The sequence below is a fragment of the Caretta caretta genome, chromosome 3, assembly GCF_965140235.1.
Source record: "Caretta caretta isolate rCarCar2 chromosome 3, rCarCar1.hap1, whole genome shotgun sequence".
In the NCBI taxonomy this organism is placed as follows: Eukaryota; Metazoa; Chordata; order Testudines; family Cheloniidae; genus Caretta; species Caretta caretta.
This window is the reverse complement of record NC_134208.1, coordinates 3,846,262-3,865,921: the sequence shown is the minus strand read 5'-3', so window position 1 is coordinate 3,865,921 and position 19,660 is coordinate 3,846,262. Positions and strand designations below refer to the sequence as shown.

The 19,660-nt window shown below is 56.8% G+C and overlaps 1 protein-coding gene across 1 annotated transcript; it reads right to left on the bottom strand.

Annotated features, from left to right (window-relative positions):
- Positions 1-266: 266 nt before the first annotated feature.
- On the bottom strand, positions 267-19,388 carry DRC1 (dynein regulatory complex subunit 1). Its single transcript, XM_048846066.2, has 17 exons — positions 19,190-19,388; positions 17,449-17,536; positions 16,505-16,617; positions 14,925-15,108; positions 13,805-13,942; positions 12,792-12,878; positions 10,933-11,055; positions 9,458-9,597; positions 7,743-7,877; positions 7,115-7,350; positions 6,330-6,475; positions 4,746-4,835; positions 3,730-3,816; positions 3,142-3,338; positions 2,395-2,538; positions 1,436-1,538; positions 267-455 (listed from the first exon to the last, which is right to left on the bottom strand). The coding sequence occupies exons 1-17, from the start codon at positions 19,333-19,335 to the stop codon at positions 399-401; spliced, it is 2,214 nt and encodes a 737-aa protein (XP_048702023.2). The 5' UTR covers positions 19,336-19,388; the 3' UTR covers positions 267-398.
- Positions 19,389-19,660: the final 272 nt, after the last annotated feature.

The window sequence follows — 19,660 nt, the reverse complement described above, 5'->3', positions numbered from 1 at the left end:
AGGGTTTTGGGGAGCCAGACGTAATCAGCCTTATCTTCCCTGTGTGAGTACCCCGGCAGCCACTGACCACCCCACCATAAAACAGATGGGAGACGGCGGGGAGGGAAATGGGCCAACCCAGGTCACACAGCGTCAAGGTAGCAGAGACAGGGAGAGGCACCTTGCTGCCAGCCTGAGCCCTGCTGCTCCGTGACAGAGGGCAGCCAGCCCTGGCATCATCCCAGAGGGCAGCATCTCTCCTCAGCAATCACACACCTGCAGCCCGGTTGTTTTAAAGGGGGGTTTATTCCAGCCGCTGCCATCCAGCAAATGCCCCGGATCCAGCACCGCAGGCTCATGGGGAGGGGCGTAAGGCAGGGACCTCATGCTGGCTGCCGGCACTCCTGGCCTCCTGACCGTCACGGCGTCATCAGCTCTACCACGTGGGTGGGTGGAATCAGTAGCTCCTGGTTCACCTGCGCCGGGACAAGCCGAGGCCACAGTGAGGGTGACGGTGCTCTCGGGGGCACACCACACCCACTGGCTTGGAAGAGGCCCCAGGGCCCTCACTCTGGGCGGGGACGAGGTGCCACTACGCTCTGCCCGCTGGCGTTACACTCCGGTTCCGAGCCGCGATGGGGAGAAGAGCTACGCTGTTCCCTGGCCGGGTCCAGGCTGACCCTAGTACTGCCGCTCAGCGGGGCTCAGGGACAGTGAGTGTCCCCTGCCCATTCCCACCTTTCCTCTCTGGGTACAGCAAGTGCTGTGTCTGGGAAGGCGCCGGATTCCCAGCCCTGAATACTCATGTCCTGGAACAATATGGGACGTACTGCATGTCCCCCCCGGCCCCCCAACCTGCTGTCAGCTGGGAGATGGGGTGTGTGTGTGGGGGGGGGGGGGAGGGACACATGCACACCGGGGACCTAGGACCCTTTGCCCATTTCAGTCCAAACGCTGCAGGGTTGGTTTCTCTCTCCTCCTGCTCTGCTCATCTGTCCCAATGGCATCCTCTCTCTGCACGCACACCATCACTTCACCCCCCTGAAGAGGTCTCTACTGGGTCCACCCCACTACCCAACCCTCTGCTGGCCTTCAGAGCCCCTCCTGGCCCTATGCCCATCCCCCTGGCATCTCTCCACCCCTCCACTTGCCCACCCTGACTGGCAGAGGATGCATGGGTAGGCCCTGGCTGCAGCCCCAAGGACCAACCTGTTCCACCTCCCACAGCTCAGAAATCACCTCTTCTGCTTGCCTGCAGCCTGTGAGGTGTCAGCCGGGCCGGTTACACCCTGCATCACCTCCCCTCATCCTTGCTCACTGCCACAGGGCCATGGGGGCAGCTGCCATGCAGGGCGTCTGGCAGCCTTAGCAATAAACATTCACGTAGCTCTCTGACGGCCAGCGAGTGCAGCTGCCCAGAGGCCCTGGGCCCAGCGAGGTACCAGCTCCCACTCACCTTGGAGGTGAGGTACTGATGCAGCAGCATGTGCAGCTCCGTGTTCTGCTGCTGGAGCCCATCAAGATCGGTGAGCAGCTTCGACCGCTGGCTCAGAACGTAGCTTCACAAAGAGGAAGGGAAATGGGTCAAAGCTCCCGACGGCAAAGCCTCCTCCCCGTGGGTCTGGGGGCTGGGCTTTTAACAGGCCCTTTGTATTTCACACATATAGCTGTGGTCCCGCTTTTCTCAAGAGCAGAGGATGAGCGATGCCCCAGTCTGGCTAAATTGATTTTGTTGCCCACAAATGGCCCCTGGCATTTCAGTTAGATCCTGTGTTCCTCCCAGCTCGCCTTCCGCAGGCGCACAGGAGCGACTGAGTGCACCCTGGAGAACGCCACTGACAAAGCACGGTCCCGCCTGACTGCAGGGGGCCCAGGGGCTGGGAAGCTCAGCTGGGGGGAGCGTTCGGTGTGCTCGAGCGGCTGATGCTGTGAATGTCACTGGTGGAAAACCTCCATTGAAGGAGGCAGCGGTGAAGAGTCATGCTCAGGTCACTTACAGGGCACTCAAGGATGGGCAGGAGCCAAACATGAACCAACCAGATACAAGAAACTGATCTTCTACTATCCCACCACCAGGGGTCACCCGACCTCCAGCCACGGCCCAGCAAGGGGTGTCTCAGGCCAGGAACCAGCGCTTCCCCACTGGGAGCTGGACTCCCCTGGAGTTCATTAATGGCCAGGTAACCCTTTGTACAGGCACTGTCTGCAGGTTCCCCCAGGCTGAGCCCTCAGGGCATGTGAAGACAAGCCCCCCACGTGTGCACTGGCAGCTGGGGGCAAGCGACCCAGAGGAATGTCCCAGCAAGCCGCTGGGCTCTGTCGCACGTCTAATGGCAAGCCCCGTCAGCACTGCCAGGCCTGGTGCGTTCACACCCAAGGGTGGGATGGCTGGGGGCCCCTGGCTGGGGCACTTACTGGTATTTCTCCAATGCCGCCTCCAGCGCGTCCCAAACCTTCAGCTTTGACTCTGGGATGACGTGAGCCAGAGCCTCCCAATACTCAGAGTCCTTGGAGTTGTCCCGTTCCTCCATCACCTTCTTCACCTGCGGCCGCTTGTCCCTAAGGGACAGAGAGAGGAGCCCTGGGCTCACGGCACTGCTCGGCCCACCCTTCCGGTCACCCAGCCAGGTCTGAAAGGAGGGGCCATGGTTTGGGGCACCGCTGGCATTAGCCTCACAGCTCCCTGCTGCCAGCAACTGGTTCCTCTCCACCACAACTGTTCATCCACGTCTGCCTCCCCCTCCCTGCCCCACCATCTTCACCCCACCCAATCCAACCTGCTCCCCACTGCACAGCTGTCCCAGGCAGAATGAACCCCACTCACTGTGGGGAACCTGCCCTGCCCCACCTCATCAACGTTGCCTACAGAAACCAGTTGTGCCCGGGGGAGACGGCGGGGACCTTTCCACTGCTGGGCAGATCAGCCCAGCCTCCGTAGCCCAGCACACCCGCCCAGTGCATTCGCAGCCAATCCCCAGCCCAGATGCGCCTCCCGCTCTCCCCAGCCTCACTCCCGCGGTTCCCGTGCCTTGCCCCTCCTCCAGCTCACACGCTCGGATCACGGGGCTACTCCTGCAGCCCGTTCTCTCGTACTCTTCGTATTCGCAACCAGCCTACGAGGCCCAGCCCCCACCCCATTCCCAGCTAACGAGCTCTGCTCACCTCGACTTCTGGAAGTCCCGGACAAATGCTTTGAGGGCCTTGAGAACGTCATCGTGATGGAAGAGCAAAGAGGACAGTGACGTTGCCGAGCTCTGATGGGCCGTGCCTTCCTCCTTCGGGGCAGCGGATCCCCCGTCGTCCTTCGCTGCATCCACAGCGAATTCTTCAGGGCCCTCCTCCACTGCCCACTCCTTACTCTGCACGGCAGCCACACGCACCGGGAGTGAACTCCAGCCACACAGGGCTCCAACTACAGCTAACCCCGGTAATGCTCCTCCCAGCCCACAGCACCTCTACCCTAACCTACAAACCCGGGAGGCTTCCAGCCATCCGGAGCCCTGGTTTAGTGTCTATGACTGACATCTGTATTCACTGGGCACAAAGCACAGGGGCCTGGGGGCCAAATTCAGCACTGGTGGAAACTCAGACTTCACCCATTTCAATGGTGTCATGGCTGCAGCCTCTGGACCACGCTGGTTCTCTTGGTAAGAGCAACACCAATTCCCTCCCCCCCCCCACGGGGCTTTACAAGCCCCATCTCCTCCCGGGCTGCTGGGAATAATCCCGCGATGCCCACGTTCATCATACCGGGCTGGAGACGACCTGCTGGGCTTTGAACTTCAAGAAGAAATCCACCAGCGTATACACGTCGTCTTCATTGTCAATTTCGAGGGCCTGGAGAAAGGCAGAGAAACAGCAGATCGGGTGGCAGCTGGGACTCCGAGATGTTGCTCTGGTCCCTTCCCGCTTCCTTTAGAGGAGCGGCCCATGGGCCTGAGCTAAATTCACAGCCCTTCCCTTCCCAATGCGAAGGGGGCTGGTGCGGGACCAGCAGGAGAGCTCAGCTGGGGCAAGTGAAAGACCAGGTTCAGGTCAAGCTCTTGGTCTTTCTCAGTGGGATGTCAGACGCTGGGAGCCCTGCAGCAGTACATGCTTCCCCAGGGAAAGAGGGTAAGTCACACGGCTCCAAACCCATCCCTCTTCCCAAAGAAGGGGAGAGGAGCCCAGCTCTCTTTGGGCAAAAGGGTGGTGGCCACAAAGGACCTCAAGAGGGTAGGCCCTGGTGGGAAGGGGATGTGAGACGTGGAGTCTTAGTGGCAGCAGCAGGGATATCTGCAGGGAGGATGGAGGGCTCTATTGGGAATGACACAGGACAGGGTGGGAGCCGGAAGGCCCAGGAGTGTGTTGGGGTTGGGGGATCAGTGGGAGCGAGTGCCAGGGGAGTGGGAGCTGATGGCACTAGGGGTGGCAAAGGGAGGAACTGGCTTCAGCCACATCCCATCTCTCTTACTCCTTCTGCCTTGCAATCCCCCTTGGGAAGGGAGCCTCCCCCCCCCCACCTTCCCCAGCTAAACTCCCGGAACAGAGCACACGAGATCACCCCTCTGAGTCCTACGGGAAGTCGCATGTGCATGGACCATGCCCCTCCTCCCTTCCCCCCCTTGCAGGTGACAAGCTTCTAAAGGCAGCGTCTCAGCAGGTCCGCCCTTGTGGACCTGCATCATCCACCAGCAGCTCTCAGCCCGCGGGCACTGGGGCTGGTTCTGGGGTGTGTTCCTGCAGTGCCCCTAACCTATGTGCTTTGTGCAAGACGCCCCACTAACCTCAAAGATTGCATCCAGCCTCATCAGGGAGCGCTCGTGCCTCTCCAGGGGCTGCAGGAGTCCCAGCAGCTTGCTCTCTATCAGGAAGCCCTTGGAAGGAAATCACAAGACGCTGAGTTCGCAGGAGCGAGTGTTTCAATTCACACTAGGATCCCAGAGCTGCTAACTCATCCAACAGGCAGAACCAGCCACAGCACAGTTACTCTGTGCTAACCTCCACGCTCAAATAACGGGGACTCAAGTGATCTGGAGGGATGGGACCATTTCTCATCTGGGTCTAGAATGTAGCACAGCTCCCAGCTCAGAACCTCCTGCCCTGGGCATACTAAGAGAGGTTTTTAAATAACTTTTGCAATGGTGATTTGAATCCCACTGCACACACCCTAACCTGCTGCAGACTGGGGTGTGGAAAAGCCCAATCTCACGGTGGGTTAGAGTTCACACAACAGCAGGACAAGTGTGGGGCACTGGGCCTGGTTACCTCAGAAATCACGTCCCCCGTGCACTTGGAAATCACTTTCTAGTGTGTCTGATGGCCGTCAGCTGGGACAGGATGCCAAACTGAATTACACTGTTCAGCCAGTAGGTGGCACCAGGTATAACCCTCTCCACCCGAGCTGGTGACAGCCACAGCGGGCAGTGAATTAACACACACGTAGGGGAAAACCTCCCGTGTATCCCTCTGGGGAGGAAGCTCTAAGCAGGCCACGTCTGGCACGTGACAGCTGTGACACCCCGTTCAGCAGCTGTTTGATGTGGAAGGTGTCACCGACTCAGAGGTAGGCGGACCCCTGGCTTTGCAGCTTCGTGCCACCAGTAACGAACGGCCCGAGCCGTCTCCAGCAGGGCTCGCGCGGAGTTGCTGTTGACAACTGGCAGAGCTGAGGGCGTCGGGCTGCAGGGCTGCGTTTACCCTGGCAGAGGGTCTCATGGGGCTCGTGCCATGGCGCGACAGCTGTCTGACCCTGCCGATCCATAGGACGCTCCCTGGAAGGACGTTTTTAGATCCCTACAAGCTCTTGCGAATGCAGCTTAGCCAATTGCTATTTCGGTGTATCCCATATTGCGCCAGCCCCATTCTACCCCCTCCCCAGAAGTGTGGCAGGCAGGTGGCACCAAACACATACCAGCATCTCCTCTCACACACACATTCTGCAGCAAGAGATGCTGCACGGGCAGGTGGCAGTTCAGACCCGGAAAGCCCCGCAAGGGGCTAAGAGACATTGGCAACACAACAGCACTCACACTCCTGTCTGTTCCCCACGTGAACGCCCGGCTGAATGGGTCTCAGTCGCCCTGAAGGGTGACCCCTCCACTGAGACAGCTGGATGATTAGGAGCATTAAAGTAGCACCAAGAGGGTCAGGGACTCACTGTGCCAGGTGCTGCTGTAGAAAGCACGGGGACCTGGCCCTGGCTCAGATGATGTTTGAACCCATTGGAAGCCAGAGTGCGGGGTCAGGAAAAGAAGACAATCCTCAGATCCAAGGAGCTGTTCTGCGAAGGAGCGGCCCGGCTAAGGGCCAACATCCTCTGCAGCACAGAGCCCTCTGCGGTCGGAGCTGGCCAGGACGGCCCAACTCACCGACTCGTCGCACAGGAGCTCCAGGATGTGTTTGACAGACTTCACCAAGACGTGCCGGGGAGGTTTAACTTCCTCTCCAGCCTCCGCCACCTCTTGTCTTCCTTCCTCCGCAGCCTCCTCCTCCTCCTCTTCCTGCTGGCTGCTTTCTGAAGCACAAGGGGAGAGGGAAGACCCATCGCCTGCTGCTCTCCTCACCTGGCACAGGTAACCACCCCCAGGGAATCAGCACAGGAATCTGGTCAGAGGGCTGTGAAAGGGGAGATGCTTGGAGGCCACCTCGTGTGGTTACCACTTCAGCAGCTGATGCAAACCTTGGCAAGCAGCGGGTGCATCTGATGTTGCACTGGCCTCTAGGAGCTGGAGACAATGAGGAGCAGGTGGGTATGGGGTGGTTGGGAGCAGAGGAGTTTCCATTTTAAAACTGGATTTGCAGAGAACGTGCAGGTTTGGCTCTGACATCACCCCAGCCTCGGCCAGCGGGCAGAGGTGCATGTCATTAGAAAGAGATCTGGTCTGGCGGTCCCAGGGGTTTTACAATGACAACAGGTCCCTTTGCTTTCCCGCCACACCCCGGAGAGGCAAAGCAGAGCAGGGCACTGAGATTTGGGAGCTAGGGGGTTTATCCCCACATAGTAAGGACTCACTGAGCCCTCCTGGAAAGTGGCTGAACCCCTTTGGGCCTCAGCCTCCTCCTCCTCCGAGATGGGGTGCAGGGAGGCATCAGCAGTGAGAGCATGGGAAGGGCTTTGAGATCCTCGGGGAATTACAGCCGCCATGAGTCCCACCTGTTAATGCCATCACCTCCTGGGCCAGCTTGCTGGCAGATTTGATTGCCTTGCGGTGCACGATGGGGCCCACGTTGTCCAGGAACCAGTAGTCAGGCTCCACCCAGGGGAGCCCCAGCTGCTGGGTGTGAATGACGCGATCAGCCTCGAGAGCTTTCCACATCAGCCCTTTGGCTTCCTCCTCGTTCATCAGCCAGATCTCCAGGAACTTCTGGGCATCAACAACGGCAAAGTGTCTGCCGAGAGGGGGAAGGCCCCTGCCTGTGAGTCAGGCTTGTGCCATGCCGCATTCCATGCTCTGGAGCAATGGGGTGCTCTGTGGGTCAGAAGCCCCCGACAGTGCTCAGTCACAGGCTTCGGAGAGTAACCTCTCTCCCCACAGCTGCCTGGTGAGGGCCTCAATGGGGCCTGCAGCTGCCTTTAACTTTAAGACAGTGGAGCAGATCCCAGAGACTACTGGCCCCCCAGCAATGCTCCACTTTGAGCCAAGCAGCCAGAGGAGGGTGGCTGCTATCTGCTCTCTTTGGACTAACTGATGAGGCCCTGGGGGTCCCGCCAAGCTGCCCTCCAGTGCCCAAGTGAATTCGTCCTGCTCAAAGAGAGGCTGTGTCTCTGGGACACACCATACCTCATCGTTCTCTGCAGGTCCTTGTACTGCTCCACTATGCGCTTGTAATCGGCCGTCAGGTTCTGGTTCTCCTCCTGGAATTGCTTTATCTGTTTGGCCAGTTTTATTCTCAAGTTATTGAGCACATCATGCAGCCTGAGGAGGAGAGCAGGCTGTTAACAACAATAAATTACTTCTGAGGGCATTCTGTGCCAAAAAATTAAAAATTCTGTGCCAAAAAAATTAAAATTCTGTGCACAATATTTTAAAATCCTGCAAAATTCTGCAAATTTTGTTTGTCAAATAAATGTGGGGGCTCCAGCATGACTCTGGGGAGCACAGGCCACAGGCTGCACAGAGGTGGGAGATCACTGTGCAGCTCCCCCCCACACCCTGGAATACAGACTCAGCAGTGAGGCTGCACCCAACTGTGACACAGCGCAAGGACCGGGTCTGCCCAGAAACACCCCAGAGCCCTGCCCCTCTGTGCCAGGTGTGGGCAGGCAGGCTCAGCAAGGCAAGATCCAAGCCTGGAGGGGCCTAGCATAGGGGGATCCAGGTGTGGGTTGAGAGGGTTCTCTGTGGGGCAATCTTGGCGTGAGCATCTTAGTGGGGGATCCAGGTGCAGGGCGGGATCTGGATGCACAGGGGCTCATTGGCGGGTTTTGGGTGCAACGGTAATGAGACTCAGCAGGGGGGTCCAGGTGAAGATGGGTGGGGCTCAGCAGGGGGGGTCTGGGTATGGGGGAAGATAGAGCTTGGCAGGGGGGTCTGGGTGTGGAGGGGCTCAGTGGAGGTCTAGATACTGAGGGAGTGGGGCTCAATGGGGTGGCGATCCAGGTGCATCTGGTTGGGGCTCGGTGGGGTGGGGATCCAGGTGTGGCTGGCTCATCGGGGTGTTCCAGGTGCAGGGGGAGTGGGGCTCATCAGGTGGGGCTTCTGAGTGCAGGGGGGTGAGGCTCAGTGGGAGGGTCTGGGTATGAAGGGGTCTGGATGCACGAGAGTTGGGCGGATGGGGTAGCAGCTCCCTGTACAGGGATCCCTCCCACTGCAGCTGAGGAGTGATGAGTGCAGGAAATGTGGGGGGAGGGGAGTTTGCAGAGTTTCCTGCAGCCGGGGGAGAAATCTGGGGGTGGGTCTGACCCAGCCCCGGATGCCGTGCAGGGGAAGAGGAAGTCCCGTCCTCCCCAGCCCAGTCAGGACTAGCAGCTGAGTCCGGCGCAGGGTAGGAGCCACCAGCCGGGTCTTCCCCATTCCCACCCTCTGCCCCAAGTGATTTACCTCTCTGCCGGCTACCCTGGCACCCGAAACATACTGCTTGGGAAGGTTGCATGACCGCTCTTGTGGCTTCCCTTTGCTTCCCTGTCAGAAAGTCATTTTTCTGTGGGGAAGCAAAGAAATCTGCAGGGGACATAAATTATGTACCTGTGCAGAATTTCCCCAGGAGTAAATAAATCCATACACACATCCAGAGCCGGACATACAAGGGCAAGCATGTCCTAGCACCTGAACGTGGGCCACTCCTCACCCCCGTCCCAGCCCAGTGGCTGCAGCACCCCTGGAGTGGGAAGGACTCTGTTCACAGAGCCCCTGTGCAAAGCTGGATTATATTCAGCCTTTGTGGGGGAAGGGAGAGGGCTGTGGCCTGCAGTGAGAACATGGACAGTGACCCAGAGAGTGCTGAGTATGGCTGCAGGCGTTGCCCCAACCCCACACGAACTGGGTTGATCTTTTACCGGTTGAGTTTCCTTTTCTGCTGGGATTTTATGATGGTGTTTTCCTCATCCCGTTTCTTTAGCACCTGGAAGTTGTATTCCAGCTTCTCCTGGTTCAGCTGGTAAATGGCTTTCATTTGCTGCAGCTGCTGCTCCAGGATCTGTGATTCCAAACAAAATAAAAAGCCATGCTCTGTTGTATCCAAAGGAAGGTTTGCAAGTACAGAGCCCCTCCCTGCCATCCCACGGCTGGCCCTGGGGCTCTCAAAAGAGGGGGCCTAGAACGGACTCCCCAGGCTCTAGCAGACAGTGCAGAAGTCTTACAGTGAAGCTCCTCTAAAGGACGAGCCCTGTACGAAGCCCTCCTTGATAGAAAGGGGCTACAAACATTCACTGTACTGACATGCTATAGAACCCCTAATTTAGCCTGTCACCCACCGACTCAGTGCCATGGAGAAAGAGTGCATCACCTTCCTCACCCCCATGCCAACCCCTCAGGCAGCAGCATGGACAGGCGTGCCCCAGGCCCTGTAGGTCCTGTTCCATCAGCTGGCAAGGAGAGTCACAGGCTCCAAACTCCCTGCCAGCAGCCCCCAGCCAAGCGATGTCAGCGCGAGTGTTAAGGGGCCCTCAGCTGTCATGGCAGCACACGGGAAGAGGCAGCATCTACTGTCTGAGCTAAAGCCGCACAACCCAGGTGCAGGTGTGAGAATCTCTCTGCCTCCCTCCTGTTGGACACATTGTTATTCAAGCACTTGAAGACATATCGGTAGGAAGAGGGTTATTTTACATCTCAGTCACAAGGTCTGCAATATGAACGGTGGTTACTTAGCAAGACAGAAATTGCTGTGCCGGGCAGACCAGGGATCCAGCTAGTTCAGTCTCTCGGCTGAGTGGCCAGTACCAGTGGCTTCACAGGAAGCCACAATCACGGATAATTCTGGAATAATCTATCCAGAGGGAAGTGCCTTCCTGAGCCTAGTTAGATAAAAGGCAACATGCACGAAGGTTTCTATCCTTGTAACAAGCAGGCAGTGTTTGCCTGAAACCCCCACCCTATTAGCAGGTGCTGATCGCAAGTAAGCACTGCTAACTCACTAATACATGTGGCTCATTACTCCATCTGGATATAAGAGAGCTGGAAGTGACTGTCTGAGAGGATCTAGGGGGCAGGTTGAGCAATCATGAGGGAGGAATCCTAGGAGTAGCCCAGCTTGGGGGGACGAGGGGGGGACGGTTGCTACTGTTAACTTTTGTACCCTGAAGCCAAGCCCCAGAAAGGCTGAGAGTGTTTGATTCTGCTGCCCTTCTCTCCCCTCTCAGTACAAGCTGTGCGGTTTGCGGAAATGTAGCCATTTAGCTTAGACCTCCTAAAAAGCCATTTAGCTTAGACCTTCCCCTTGACAGCCACAGAGCTGTCGCTGTGTTCTCCTTGTCACTCTATGCACTCAGTGGGGTCCTGTGTCTCTGTTCCCCCGGAGCCCTGCTCTCCACACCTGTACATCGTTCTCCAGCTGGATTTTGATGGTAGTGTATTCCTCGGCATCCTTCACCTGCAGCTGATTCAGCTGCTTCTCGTACTCCTCCACGGTCTGCATGCGGGTGATCAAGTTCTCTAGCTGAGGGCAGAAGGAGACCAGAGGAGAGTCAAACGACCGCAGAGAATCGCCACGGTTCTGATTGGCTGCTCAGCCTTCCTGATCCCAGCTGCCCTGGCAAGTCGAAAGCAAGGAGGGATATGGATCATTCCCAGGCAGCAGCCTAGTGGGGACAATGTTCCTTGGGCTATCAACGAACCAGGCAGGAGTGTCACTCCCTGTGCCCAACTCCGGACAGTCTTTACTTCAGACACCAACACTAGGTCTTTCCCTTACACACCGTGCATGTGGGGTGTAATGTGGGTGTGACTGGAATAGGCAGTACAGGGCCAGCCACCTGCTCTAGTCCCTGAATGCCTGCTCACCCGGTATGTGCTGTTAGCCAGGCTAATTGGATACCCATTCCATCCCTTTCCTTTCAGGCCTCTGAAGTGACGCCGGCTGTTCCTGCTCCACTGTGATTCTTTACCAGGCACATCACAGCCACCAAGAAGCCCCAGTGCAGCAAAGAGTTCGGGTACAAAACCGGGACCAGAGCTCAGCTGGTGTGAATTTGCACAGCTCCGCTGAAGTCTGTGGGAGCTCAGCAGATCTACACCAGCTGAGGATGTGGCCTAACAGTCAATCAAACAAAAAACGAGTGGAAAAAAGACCAACCATATATGGGATCCCCCTTCTGTTCATTCATTTTTAGTCTGCCCATCACCGAGGTATCTCGCTGCCTCTGCACAGACTCCAAGCTCCAAGGTGGCTCTCCCAACTTCCTGGCCTCCATAGCAAGAGCAAAGCAACCAGCCCTGGCTGAAGGGGCAGAAGTGACTGGGGGCAGGGCAGAAGGAAGTGGGAATCCTGTGTGTACTAGCACAACGTAGCCAGTACTCCTCCTCACACTGAGGTATATTTCATCCTACCTCAGCGTTGGGGGCTGGACTAGATGCCCTCTTGATCTCCCTTCTAGCCCTACCTTTCGGAGATTATAGAATCACAGAGTCATAGCAACGTAGGGCTGGAAAGGACCTCGAGAGGTCGTCTAGTCCAGCCCCCTGTGCTGAGGCAGGACCAAGTGAACCTAGACCATCCCCCACAGGGGTTTGTCCAACCTGTTCTTACAAACCTCCAGTCACGGGGATTCCACAACCTCCCTGGGAAGCCTATTTCAGAGCTTAGCTACGCAGAGAGTTAGAGTGTTTTCCTAAAAACTAACATGAATCTCCTTCTGCAGATAAAGCCCGTCACTTCTTGTCCTTCCTTCAGTGGCCATGGAGAACAATCGATCCCCATCCTCTTTATAACAGCCCTGAACAGATCTGAGGACTTATCAAGTCCCCCCAGTCCCCCCCCCCCCCCCCAGTCTTCTTTTCTTAAGACTAAACAGGCCCACTTTTATTAACCTTTCCCTACAGGGCAGGTTTTCGAAACCTTTGATCAGTTTTGTCTCTCTCCTCTGGACTCTCCAGTTTGCCCACATCTTTCCTAACGTATGGCGCCCAGTGGACACAGTGCTCCAGCTGAGGTCTCACCAGCCCTGAGCAGAGCAGGACAATTGCCTCCCGTGTCTTTTTCAAGGTACAGAGCAATACGGACAAGGAGCGCAGGGCAGCCTGATCCTGCATTGCTGGGCTGCTGAGTTACGCCTGCCCTGTAGCAATGTCAAGAGCGAGCACAGGGACTGAGACGTGCTACTGTTCAGTGCCTAGGAGCAGCTGCTGGCCCAGGAGCCTTCCTTCGCAGATCACAATTCCCCCTGGGGCCCTTACCTCCTGTGCGTTGTGGTCCTGCATGGCTTGCTCCCATTTCTTCTTATTGCTGCTCAGCAGCTCTCGCCGTTCCAGCTCGAAAGCTTTCTGACAAGGAGACAGTGCAGTGAGCGGGTTGCCGTGCACAGCGCAAGGCCCACTCCCTGCTTGCTGCCAGCTCTGCCATGCTGGACGAGCCTTGTTTACCAGGCCAAGCTCTGGGAGCAATGGCAAGAGGCTTCTGTGACAGAAGCCAGCTCCAGATCGCCGCCAGGTGCCACCCAGACACAGCATCCTCTCCCTGTGCCCGAGGTCACACCAGGGATCAGTGGCAGGGCTGGAAAGAGAACCAGTCCTCGGGACTCTAAGTGCGCTGCTCTAACCATGAGACAACGTGCACTTCCTATTGCCCCGACAGCAACACAGACCCAGCAGTTGCCAGGTATAAAGGCTGGCGTTACTGGGTCTGGGGTTAAGCGGGCTGTTGGCTCTCTCAGTTTGTAGGAAGATGGCTTTGAACAGTTTAGCATGGGTGCAAGGATGAAATCTAGTTCACACAACAAGCCACTACATTAAACTGAAAGAAATGCTCTAGCTCAACCAAAACTTATGGGCCATTGGGTGAAATTCTCTGGCCTGCATTCTACAGGAGGTTGGACTAGATAATCAGAATGGTCCCTTCTGGCCTTAAACATCTGGGAATGAACAGCCATCAACAGAAGCGACTTTCAGTCTCTACTGACCTGGACCGCACTGGATCCCCAGTAACTTAGAGAGGAAAAGACCCCATAATCACATAACCTGGACCCGCAGTGCTCAGTTCATCTCCATTTTTATTTCTACCTGGCAAAGTGAGAGCTCTGGTCCACATAAACATCTGACTGCAGCCCACAACCCAGCGCTGCTGAAATGCCAGTGTAATGAGCAAAAGACCCCTTTGCCGGAGATAATTCCATTAAGGAGAACTCCCTGGTGGATTTATTGTGGGAATAATTCACTGCTTGCTCCCATCCTGCTATGAAGCCATTTGCTACCTCAATCTGCGTGAGTTCCCGACGGTAAGTTTTCATTAGGTTTCTGATCTGCTCCTCCATTCTCTCCACCAGCAGGTTAATGTCGTCTGACTGCTTCTTGAGATCCTTCACATAATGGTCATCTTTGCTTTTCAGCTCCTGCAGGAGAAGAGCAGACACTGAACTGATAAATGCTGCTCTACACAGGTCCATCACAAGCCAGAGAACCTAATAATCAATACCCTGCATCTGCCCCTTCAGACGTTATGGAAGGTGACTAGGGAAGAGAACTGAGGAACAGAAGAGTGGTTAGGAGAGAGAAGAGATGATGGGAAGATCTACTACACTTGCTAGCAAGGAGGAGGAAGCCCCAATGCTTGAGCTATTTAACCCTTGTCCGGACTAAAGGGGGCAGGACTAGAAAGCCCCAAGAGTAAACTATAGGAACAATCATGCATTGGCAGGGAGATTACTCCTGGGGGAATTCTGTGCCAAAAACAACAATTCTGCAACAAAAAAATTAAAATTCTGCACGCAATCTTTTTAAGTTCTGCAAAATTTTACATATTTTATTTGTCAAAATAACACAATATAATCAAACCAGTTTCAATTATTTTTGGTCAGTTATTCCAAAGTACTTGTCAGTAAGTACGTCCATAACAATAACAAAAAAGACTCAGTAAATGTTTTTTGACAAATAGATTCCTTACTAGGCATATAAATACAGAGCTCTGAATAATAATTCATTTAAGCTACAATCCAGAACCATATTTCCCACACCCCTCAGCAGCAGCACAAAGGCTTGGGGGAGTCAGGGGTAACGGAGGAGCTGAGGGAGAGGGAAGTAAATTGCTCGGAAGGAGCCTGGGTGTGAACTTGGAGGGTTGTTGCATATGGGTGGGAAAAGTATGGAACAGGATTTTTTGGGTCCTGGTCTGTTACTGCCAGGACATGAGTGAATGCTGAGTCTGTATATGGGTTTGTTATTGTAGGGTAGCACAGTGCCCTGGAAAAACAGCCAGCCAGTTCTGGGTCACTTACTCTCAGACAGTGTCCCTCTAATATTAACATTCTCCAACAAGACCCTTTGTGCCCCACAGCTGTGTACACACACACACACACACACACTCTGGCAATCTACCTGCTGCAGTTCACTGATGAGCTTGTTCTTCTCTTCGATGAGCAGAGCACACTGTTGCTGCTGCTGGTTGAGCACGTCCCACAGGTCCTGCGGGATGGTTTTCTCTTTGGCTGAGCCCCATTTTGAGGTGATCTCTTCAAACTTGTCCTGATTAGTCTTGGATTCATTCTCCAGTTTCTCGAGCCTGCAGAGAGCAGCCAGCACAAGGCAGATAACAGAACTGGGGCTGGTGGAGGGTTTGGCAGCTGCCCTTGGCCCATCCACACTGAGATTTCCAGCCATGTTAGTGTCTTCATGGACAACCAGCTTTAGGGACTAAATCCGTTTTAAACCAAAGGGTAGACAAGATCTTAGTGGGGCAACAAGGTTTTCTGTAGCCCTAATGATAGGCTCCATCTTCCGATCTGAAAAGACTCCATGCACTAAGAGAGATGACTCCGCAGCCAGTACGTAGAGGACACTACAAACATGGCTGCAGGACTGGTCTCTGTATCAGAGCCCTGGGAATACACTGGATTCAAAGGGAGCACATTACACAAGCAAAAATTGATCAGAACAAACTGGCTGTGGAAACGCTCGTCTGGCAAGCTGGGTCTATCAGGAGGCCAGCATCGCAGACACCCCGCACCATTACCACTGCTGACAGTGGGCTTGGCCCAGGAAGCCTAGCTCCAGCAGCAGTCACCGATCCAGTAAGGTTAGCATTAGCAGAAGGTGCTGGATCTGCAGCACTAGGGACCCAAGACCTCCATTCATCCAGGGAGCAGGTACAGTACACACAGCAGCAGCACGTGCTTCCCTCACACACATGCCCTGCCAGTGGGCCATCACCAGGGACTGAGGGGGCTTGCTTTTCCTAATGAGACTTCCAGCAAGGCTGCCAGCCGAGAGATGGACACAGGTCACCTAAGAACTAGCCCAGAACAAAACCATTGCACTCAGTCCCCTCCAAAAGTGACCCACAAGTGAAAGGCTCACAATTTCATAGCAGTCCCCTTGCTCTCTGGTCCCACTATGTTCCTGTGGAGTGCCATGAAAATAACTGGGGGCTCTTAAGAGGCACGGGTCCATTCAGCAACGCTGGACTTGTTTGCTCATGACAACTGCTAAGTCCAACAGCAGGGAGATGGGGCTGAACACCCAGGCTTCTCTACTGCAATCCCAAAGAGGAGAGGCCAGTGCTGGCTGCTCTAAACCAGGGGTGGTGGCTAAATGAGAACCTGCAGGCCACAGGGTTCTCACAAGGAATCACCATCATCTTCTGTGCCCGAGTGCGGGCTGGGGAAGCTATACACACCAGCATGCAATGCTCCATCCAGATCCAATCAGGCAGGCCGCATTGCATGCAGGGACCTGCAGCTTCTCCACGCCACCTCTGCATATTACAGAAGAGGGTGGCTGCAATTTGCTCGTTTATGTAAATTAAGCGCAGTTCTCGCCTGCCAGTGAGTTGCCAAAGCAGCCCCCAGTTGATCGGCATGTGGGCGGCCCAAGCTGGTGCTTTCAGGGGATGCTTAGGGCCTAGCACGGGAGCAAAGATCTTCCTGCGAGTGACACAGCAGAGCTGTAGGATCTCTTACCTCTGTCGCTTCAGTTCGTCTTCCTCAGCCCTCCTCTGGGTTTCCCTTGCATCTGCAGCCACCTGGATATTTGTCACTAGCTGTGTGCCGTCATTCAGCAGCTTAGCTAGCCTCTGTGAATGCAGCAAAATGACAGAGCAAAATGATAGGCAAAGGAGCCCAAACTCGTTACGCTGGAGGACTACTTGGCTAGCATTTTTCAAGCCAGGGTGTCTAAAGTCTGGCTCCTACATTCATATTTAGGTACCTAAATACAAGTAGTCTGTGCACCTGCTGCTTCCACTGAAGAAAAAAAAAAGATTCACGTCCCCTGGTGACTGTGGGTCTTTGAGATGACTCCCAGCATGGACCCACATGCCCCACCGTCCTTCCTCTCTAGATCAGAGCCTTACAACAGATTCTCACTATACAGGAAAGAACCAGATGTGTCCGAGGCCTGCGTGTCACCCGCAGGGCAGCTCTACGCAGGCCATCATCTCGAAGAATCATTGTGACCACCAGGAGGACCCTTCCTTCACAGTGCGTCCTAGCTTCGCTGCGCCCTTAGTGCGATGAGAGGGCACCACACAACACGTGCTGTACCTGGAAGCTCAGTATACTGTGTGTTGGCCAGGCTTTAGCTGCAGAGCTGAAAATAGGAGGCTGTTTTCAGGAGCTCCTAAAGGTGAAGAGGTAGAAGCAGCTGGGTGCTTAAGACGAAACAATTCTCATGAGCTTATGGTTGTAGATCTCCCTGACATATGGACATGTTTTTCAAACATTACATTAGTCCCCAACTGAGCAGCCTGTGTGATCAGGCTATGTCAAAACACACAGATCCATTGGTTTACTCTGGGCTGTGACATCAAAGGCTACCTGAATAGGACTCCAGAGCCAAATATGTGATTCAGACGCCCTAATCGACTTGCCTATGTTGATCTATATCGCCATAGCTTAGTTCTAACCTGTCTGCTTTCTTCTATCTGCTTGTGGCTCCTGCTCAGTTCTTCTGCCTCAGCCTTCTTCGCATCTGGATCTTCTCCAAGGGCCTCCCTGTGTGGGCACATGGGGAAGAGAAACTCTTTAGTAACATGCCATCTTCTATAGCTTAAAGATCTCCATGGAGCCATAACACCTGGTTCTGTGATCCTGTAAGATCCCACAAGGGTGAGTCAGCGCAGTGCTCGGATGGAAGAGGGACCCAGATGCTCTCAGACTCTGACGGGAGATAGCTGGGTCCCCCCATCATGACATGGGAGGTTAGCAAGGACGACAGGGTTACTGCCATGGTGGAACACATCAGTGCCCGGTCAGGAGGCTCCTGCCTAGTGAGCTCCAGTGGACTGTTCCGTGTTTGGGTCCAGATCTCATTTGCAGGACGGTTGGCAGTGATTTCAGAGGAGCACCGGCTCATCTGACCCCATGCAGAGAAGAAGGCTGGTCTTCGATTGGATCCGTCCCCATATTCTAAGGCTGTTGCTCCCACAGCCCGTGTCACGTGGACGCGAGCAATAATTTGGCTAGCGGATGACAAGAGCCCCGGGAGGGGGAAGAATCCGTCCCTGGGTTCCCAGGGATAGGCCGGCTCCACCACCCACGACCCACAGTTGGGTACCCAGGCTGCCCCCTTCCCGCTCCTACTGACTTTCAGACAAGAAAAATTTGGGGGATGGTTCGCGGTTCCGCCTGAGCCCGGTTTGGGGGGGTGGTTCGGCGTTTAGGGGGGCAGTTCGGGGTTCGGCCGGGTTCAGGAGGGGCGGTTCGCGGGGGGCTGGTTCGGAGTTGGGGGGCAGTTCGGGGTTCGGCCGGGTTCAGGAGGAGCGGTTCGCGGGGGGCTGGTTCGGAGTTGGGGGGCAGTTCGGGGTTCGGCCCGGTTCAGGAGGGGCGGTTCGCGGGGGGCTGGTTCGGAGTTGGGGGGCAGTTCGGGGTTCTGCCGGGTTCAGGAGGGGCGGTTCGCGGGGGGCTGGTTCGGAGTTGGGGGGCAGTTCGGGGTTCAGCCGGGTTCAGGAGGGGCGGTTCGCGGGGGGCTGGTTCGGAGTTGGGGGGCAGTTCGGGGTTCGGCCGGGTTCAGGAGGGGCGGTTCGCGGGGGGCTGGTTCGGAGTTGGGGGGCAGTTCGGGGTTCGGCCGGGTTCAGGAGGGGCGGTTCGCGGGGGGCTGGTTCGGAGTTGGGGGGCAGTTCGGGGTTCGGCCGGGTTCAGGAGGGGCGGTTCGCGGGGGGCTGGTTCGGCGTTTAGGGGGGCAGTTCGGGGTTCGGCCGGGTTCAGGAGGGGCGGTTCGCGGGGGGCTGGTTCGGAGTTGGGGGGCAGTTCGGGGTTCGGCCGGGTTCAGGAGGAGCGGTTCGCGGGGGGCTGGTTCGGAGTTGGGGGGCAGTTCGGGGTTCGGCCCGGTTCAGGAGGGGCGGTTCGCGGGGGGCTGGTTCGGAGTTGGGGGGCAGTTCGGGGTTCTGCCGGGTTCAGGAGGGGCGGTTCGCGGGGGGCTGGTTCGGAGTTGGGGGGCAGTTCGGGGTTCAGCCCGGTGGGGGGGGGCTGGTTCGGGGTTCGTTCGGGGAGGCGGTTCGGAGGGGGCTGGTTCAGAGTTTGGGGGGCGGGGCTGGTTCGGGGTTCGGCCAGGTTTGGGGGGCTGGTTTGGGGGGGCGGGGCCGGTTCGGGGGGCGGGGCCGGTTCGGGTTTCGGCCCGGTTCGGGGGACCCAGCCCCCCGCTCTCACCGGCGCTTGGCCTCCACCCGGGCCGCGATGCGGAGGCGCCGGGCCGCGATCCGCTCCTCCTGCTCTTCCGAGTTCAGCGACGGGAGCCGCGCCCGCGGCTGCCCCGGCCCCTCGGGCTCCCCCTCGGCCAGCGCCGCCCGGCTCATGGCGACCTTGGGCCAGGCCGCAGCGTCGCTAAGCAACGCGGCGCGCGGCCTCGGGGGCGGAGCGCGAGCTCGGGAGTGTGCGCTCGAGCCCCGCCCCCTGCACTCCCGCGCGCACGCGCGCGCCCGGCCCCCGCCCCAGCCCCGCCCCCTGCACACCCCCGCGCGCGCCCGGCCCCGCCCCCTGCACACCCTCGCGCGCTGCCCCCAGCCTCCCTGCAGCTGCCTGGATCCCGGTTCCGTGGCCTGCCCCACGCACCCTGCAAATCCCCCTCGGCCTCGCTGCAGCTCCAGGGGCCTGGCTGGTTGCACCTCCCCAGCCCCCGCT